At 54.9% G+C, this 6,764-nt stretch overlaps 1 protein-coding gene across 1 annotated transcript; it reads right to left on the bottom strand.

Annotated features, from left to right (window-relative positions):
- Nucleotides 1-3,568: 3,568 nt before the first annotated feature.
- Nucleotides 3,569-6,320, bottom strand: LOC119958614 (relaxin-3 receptor 1-like). The gene has a single exon (XM_038787094.1). It carries the CDS (start codon nt 4,733-4,735, stop codon nt 3,569-3,571), a length of 1,167 nt encoding a protein of 388 aa, XP_038643022.1. The 5' UTR covers nt 4,736-6,320.
- Between the last annotated feature and the right edge of the window lie 444 nt (nt 6,321-6,764).

The following is a 6,764-nucleotide window of genomic DNA, read 5'->3' as shown; positions in this document are numbered from 1 at the left end:
GGGTGTAACAATTCTGTGAAAACTGAGAACTAGTGCCCCCTATAGCGCAAAAGGTGGCATTGCATCCGTGCTAAAGGAGCCATTTAATTAATCTCCACCCCCCCCCGCCCCCCCAGTTAACCTGCTATGTTCCCACCCCCTTCAGTTATTTATCCAGTTCCCTCCCCATTTTGAAAGTTCCTATTGAGCCTGCTGACCCCCCCCCCCCCCCCCCCCCCCCGCTTGAGGCAACGCCTTCCCCCGTCGCTGCGTTTAAATTAAACATTCCCGGACCGGCCTCCCCGAGCAGGCGCCGGAATGTGGCGACCGGGGGCTTTTCACAGTAACTTCGTTTGAAGCCGACTCGTGACAATGAGCGGGTTTCATTTCGTTTCATTCTCCTCGCCTCCCACCGGGAGGTTCCCAGCAGACACATGGGGAACACCCCCACCTGGAGGTTCCCCCTCCGAGCCGCTCGCCATCCCGACTCGGGAATATATCGGCCGTTCCTTCACTGTGGCCGGGGTCAGAATCCCGGAACTCCCTCCCTAACAGCACGGTGGGTGTACCTACACAACACGGGACTGCAGCAGGTTCCAGAAGATGGCTCCCCCCCACCTTCTCAAGGGGGCAGTTAGGGATGGACAATAAATGATCAAGGCAGGATTTAGGGGCAGCAGGGTAGCATGGTGGTTAGCATAAATGCTTCACAGCTCCAGGATCCCAGGTTCGATTCCCGGCTTGGGTCACTGTCTGTGCGGAGTCTGCACGTCCTCCCCCTGTGTGCGTGGGTTTCCTCCGGCTGCTCCGGTTTCCTCCCACAGTCCAAAGATGTGCGGGTTAGGTGGATTGGCCGTGATAAATTGCCCGTAGTGTCCTAATAAAAAGTAAGGTTAAGGGGGGGGTTGTTGGGTTACGGGTATAGGGTGGATACGTGGGTTTGAGTAGGGTGATCATGGCTCGGCACAACATTGAGGGCCGAAGGGCCTGTTCTGTGCTGTACTGTTCTATGTTCTAACCCGCGTCCCTCTGAGGGTTAGAGTCGGATTGTCGTGAAACCCAAGCTGCCAGCGGCAGCTGACGGGTCCCGGTCGGTCCTCGAACCTGCCCCGCTCCATTTCCCCCATCAGGTAATGGCTGCACTGCACCATTGTCCTACCGATCTGCCGAAATGTCACTTTGCACCTTACCTTCTTCAACCACCCCCCCCCCTTCCCCTCCCCTCCCCCCCCTCCCCCCCCGCCGCCGCCCCTGGAGATGGTCCAATGTGACACTCAGTTCGAGGGGCAATTAGGGCCGAGTAACAGACCATTGGGCTGCCCCTTCATCCCGATGTACGGAAAGATTTTTTTTTTGTGAAAAAAATCTGTAAGTGAATTGAATGGAGGATGTACCGACTCATTTGCACCAAGGCGCACTCGTTGGCTTTTGGGTTGCATTGTTGTCAGCACATTGACCAGGTCAGAGTCTCAAAGCCGCTCAAGGTTGAATTGTTCACAGGACTCAATTGCCCTGCATTACCTGAACCCAATCCCTATTGAATTCCATCACACTTCCAGCCAGCGCCTTCCTGATTGCTTCAACTCACTACGTGGAAAAAAAATTCTCCCCCCCCCCCGCCCTCCGTCTGGATCTTATCCCAATTATCTTCAATCTCTGTGCCCCCCCCCCCCCCAAATCTGGGTACCAACACTCCTTCAGGTGGGAAACACTCATGTCCGGGCCCCCCGATTTTGAGTGTCTCCATTAAATCCTCCCCCACTCCCTGTGGGAGTGAGTCCCACATTCCCCCCACTCCCTGTGGGAGTGAGTCCCACATTCTCCCCCATAAAATATGGGGGCAGCAGGGTAGCATGGTGGTTAGCATAAATGCTTCACAGCTCCAGGGTCCCAGGTTCGATTCCCGGCTTGGGTCACTGTCTGTGCGGAGTCTGCACGTCCTCCCCCTGTGTGTGCGTGGGTTTCCTCCGGGTGCTCCGGTTTCCTCCCACAGTCCAAAGATGTGCGGGTTAGGTGGATTGGCTATGCTAAATTGCCCGTAGTGTCCTAATAAAAAGTAAGGTTAAGGGGGGGGTTGTTGGGTTACGGGTATAGGGTGGATACGTGGGTTTGAGTAGGGTGATCATGGCTCGGCACAACATCGAGGGCCGAAGGGCCTGTTCTGTGCTGTACTGTTCTATGTTCTATGTTCTAAATCCCCCCCCCCCACCCACTCACCGCCAGGGTTTAGCTCCCCTTAAACTGGCGATGAGGAGAAAGGATGGAGGCAAGGCAATTCTCATCATTACTGGGAGATGCAGCAATGGAACTACGTCCATACCGCACACCTAGGGCCTCTATAATTCCATAAAAGATATCAAGGTAGTGCCAAAATGCTGATCCTACAACTGAGCGGGGAAACTTTTCATGATCGTCTGAATCACCATCTGAAGCCACAAGTGATGGTGTCTTTTAAAAATAGGAAGTGTTTTGACAGGGTCGACAGAGAGATTTTTACCCCTGTGAGGAATATCAAAACTGGGATGGTAGAGGAGGGAGGGGTGATAGGGGGGGTGGGTGGCACGGCGGCACGTAAATATGTGACTAATAAATCCAATCATAATTGAGAAAAAATGTCTTAAGACAGATAGTGGGGAGAATGTGGGACTCGCTCCCACGGGGAGTGGGGGAGAATGTGGGACTCGCTCCCACGGGGAGTGGAGGGAGAATGTGGGACTCGCTCCCACGGGGAGTGGGGAGAATGTGGGATTCGCTCCCATGGGGAGTGGGGGAGAATGTGGGACTCGCTCCCAAGGGGAGTGGGGAGAATGTGGGACTCGCTCCCACGGGGAGTGGGGGAGAATGTGGGACTCGCTCCCACGGGGAGTGGGGGAGAATGTGGGACTCGCTCCCACGGGGAGTGGGGGAGAATGTGGAACTCACTCCCAGAGGGAGTGGGGGAGAATGTGGGACCTGCTCCCACAGGGAGTGGGGGAGAATGTGGGACCTGCTCCCACAGGGAGTAGGGGAGAATGTGGGACTTGCTCCCACAGGGAGTGGGAGAGAATGTGGGACTTGCTCCCACAGGGAGTGGGGGAGAATGTGGGACTTGCTCCCACAGGGAGTGGGGGAGAATGTGGGACTCCATCCCGCGGGGAGTGGGGGAGAATGTGGGACTTGCTCCCACAGGGAGTGGGGGAGAATGTGGGACTCCCTCCCACGGGGATTGGGGAGAATGTGGGACTCGCTCCCACAGGGAGTGGGGAGAATGTGGGACTTATTCCCACAGGGAGTGCTAAGATGAATAGTAGAAATACACTAAAGATTTGGGGGAGCGGGGGAGCTGGATAAACACGTGAGGGAGACGGGAATAGAATTATATTGTGTTTTAAGGGGCGGGGTGAGATGAGGAGAGGCATGTGAGGAGGCCCTGTGGAAAGTGAAAACACTAGCATGGAGCAGAGGTGCTGAATGATCTGTTTCTGGGTTGTAGATTCGACACAACCTTCTGTGTCTGCGACATGTGCAGCGGTCTAACCGAGCGATGGATGCGGTCCGCACCCTGGACATCCTCCACGACGGTCAGGGGCACATTGGCTCGAGGCCATGGTCATTCTGGGAGCACAAGACTGGTACTGGTGGCTGGCATGATGCTGCACCTCTCCCAGGGGTCACCAGAGTCCGGTGGACCCTTCACCGGGTTCAAAGCCATGGCAACCTGTCTGTCGTCACATCGCTCACCCAGGCAGTCGGGCGTGAGGCACATCCAGGAGTAACCCATCGAGACCCTCCGGAAGAGAGTCTTCAGCTCTTCCCTGAACTCTCTCCAAATCAGGCAGTAGATGATGGGGTTGAGGCAGCTGTTGGTGTGGGCCAGGCAGATGGTCAATGGGTGGACGTAGGTTTGGGTGATATAGTAAGCTCTGTTCCAGGAGACCAATTTGAGTTTAACCAGAACCCCCCAACTGGTTATGATGTGGTTAGGCAGCCAACAGAGAAAGAAGGACGCTACCAATATTATGATGGACTTGTTAACTTTGGATTCTCTCTTCGCATTACCGCTGCTTAGTTTGTGGTGACGTAGAAAGTTCACCAGCGATAGATAGCAGATGGATGTGATTACGAGGGGAATTATAAATGCCAGCGTGATCTTCTGAAGGTGTTGAAGTGCTGGAAAATAGTGTCCTTTTGGAAATCTCCGTGTGCACAGCTCCTTACCATCCATGTTGACCGTCTTGGAGTATATGGTGGGGGCTAAACTGGCAGTGACAGCGACAAGCCAGATCACCAGGCTGACCCATTTCACCATGCAGGGTCGGAAGGGGGCCCTGCCCGGTTGGAGAGTTTGAACCACCATATAGTACCGGCTGACGCTCATGCCGGTCAGGAAGAAGACGCTGGCGTACATGTTGAGCACGGTGAGGAAGGTGACCAGTTTGCACGCGGCGTTGCCAAAGGGCCAGGTGTGGTTCAGGGCGACCTCGGCCGCCCAGAAGGGCATCACCAGGACAAAGTGGAAGTCGGCCAGGGCCAAGTTGAAGACGAAGAAGTTGATGGTGTTCTTCTTTTGCCCACAGATCCCTCGGTTCAGGTACAGGACCAGGATGTTGCCCAAGAGGCCCATAGCGCACACGACAGAGTACGCCAGCGAAATGCCAATTCGTAAAACAGCGTTGAAGGCTCCAAAATTGCCAAAACGTCCTGAATCAAAGGATGACGTGCTGTTAGTCACCGAGTAGCTGTCATTCGCACCGTCATCGAGATCCCAATTGCTCATTTTTACTCTGAGCTAAAACAACATGCCTGCCTTCTTTTTCAGAGAAATTAGTCACTGGGATTACCACCGGTATCAAAGCCCTTATTCAGAATAGACATTAAAGCGAGACCCCCATCTGTTCACCTGGGTGGATATAAACAATCTCACAGGTTTCATTTTGCTGTGGCAGGATTAGGTCTGAAGACTTCCATCTCAAAAGGGGGCAAGCAAATTGCGAGCAGGCACTCTCTCCCTTTCTCTCTCTCTCTCTGATCCACTCACATAGACCAGATCCTCTGTCCAGATACAGGTGAGTTCCGGATAACCCTGAAGGAGCGCAGGCACCTCGATTCCAGGAGCCCCTCAACTCTCTCCCTTCAAAGGGGAGGGGGTTTCTGCAGCTGTTGGCTTAGGGTCAGTCTTCAGGGTGATGCTGGGAAGAGTAGGGAATGCAGTGGGTGGGGAGAGAGCGTGTCCTTGCCCCTCTGCTGCACAGTTGTTGCGCCCATCACAGGTTCATAGAGGTTGGTCCGGCACCTGAACTTTGTGGGGAGGGGAGGGAGCTGTCGAAGGATTCAGAAGGGACACAGACTCGAGGGTGGCTGAGACCCGCCTTTGGGACTGTACACGACACCTCTTGGCCGCTGTCCAAGGTGCTGATGTCCAGAGTGCTGAAGCCCCTTTCGGCTGCGACACCTTGTCCCTCCCTAGGTCGCTGTCCAAGGTGCTGAAGTCTAGAGTATTGAAGCCCCTTTGTGCTGCGACACCGTGTCCCGCCCCCGGTCGCTGTCCAAGGTGCTGAAGTCTAGAGTATTGAAGCCCCTTTCGGCTGTGACACCTTGTCCCTCCCTAGGTCGCTGTCCAAGGTGCTGAAGTCTAGAGTATTGAAGCCCCTTTGTGCTGCGACACCTTGTCCCGCCCCCGGTCGCTGTCCAAGGTGCTGTTTTCTAGAATATTGAAGCCCCTTTGTGCTGCGACACCTTGTCCCTCCCTCGGTCGCTGTCCAAGGTGCTGAAGTCTAGAGTATTGAAGCCCCTTTCGGCTGTGGCAACTTGTCCCTCCCTCGGCCGCTATCCAAGGTGCTGTTTTCTAGAGTACTGAAGCCACTTTGTGCTGTGACACCTTGCTGATGTCCAGAGTGCTGAAGCCCCTTTCGGCTGTGACACCTCGTCCCTCCCTAGGTCGCTGTCCAAGGTGCTGAGGTCTAGAGTATTGAAACCCCTTTGTGCTGCGACATCTTGTCCCGCCCCCGGTCGCTGTCCAAGGTGCTGAAGTCTAGAGTATTGAAGCCGCTTTGGGCTGTGACACCTCGTCCCTCCCTAGGTCGCTGTCCAAGGTGCTGAAGTCTAGAGTATTGAAGCCCCTTTGTGCTGCGACATCTTGTCCCTCCCCCGGTCGCTGTCCAAGGTGCTGACGTCTAGAGAATTGAAGCCCCTTTCGGCTGTGACACCTTGTCCCTCCCTCGGTCGCTGTCTAAGGTGCTAAAGACACCGGGGCTCCAATCGCTTTAGGCTGAACACCGCTTCCACCTAGGTCGCTCTCCAGAGTGCTGAACCTCACCCGCTCCCCCTCCCCCCCCGCGCCCCTCCAGTTGCTCATCCGCCCCCACTCACTCCACCGTACCAAAGTGCCAGCCTCCAGGCGCTGCAGCATTGATGTGCTGATGTTGAAAGGAGCGCCGCCTCTCCCTCTGTCCAGTTGCGAGGGGTGGGAAGAGGGAGCTGGCTGCAGAGTCTTGCCCAAGGACGCTGGATGCGGGAGCTCGAAGCCCGAACTAGTGAGAGGAGAATCAGGGCGGAGAAGGGGCTTGGAGCTCAATAAACACAAACAAGATCATCCTGGACCGCAGCAAAGCAAACTGCTTCATAACATCTACTGTTAAAGCTGAATTCTGATCAATTAATGCAGAAGGGATCAAGGTGATTTCATGTTGCACTTGTTTGGCCAGAGTTATAGAAACCTATCGCACACACCCCTCACTGTGACACTCTGATATATCCCACACCCTTCACTGTAACACTCTGATATATCCCACACCCTTCACTGTAAC

The sequence above is a fragment of the Scyliorhinus canicula genome, chromosome 30, assembly GCF_902713615.1.
Source record: "Scyliorhinus canicula chromosome 30, sScyCan1.1, whole genome shotgun sequence".
Classification (NCBI taxonomy): domain Eukaryota; kingdom Metazoa; phylum Chordata; class Chondrichthyes; order Carcharhiniformes; family Scyliorhinidae; genus Scyliorhinus; species Scyliorhinus canicula.
Note: the sequence above shows the minus strand (reverse complement) of the source record. Positions and strands in the feature narration are given on the sequence as shown.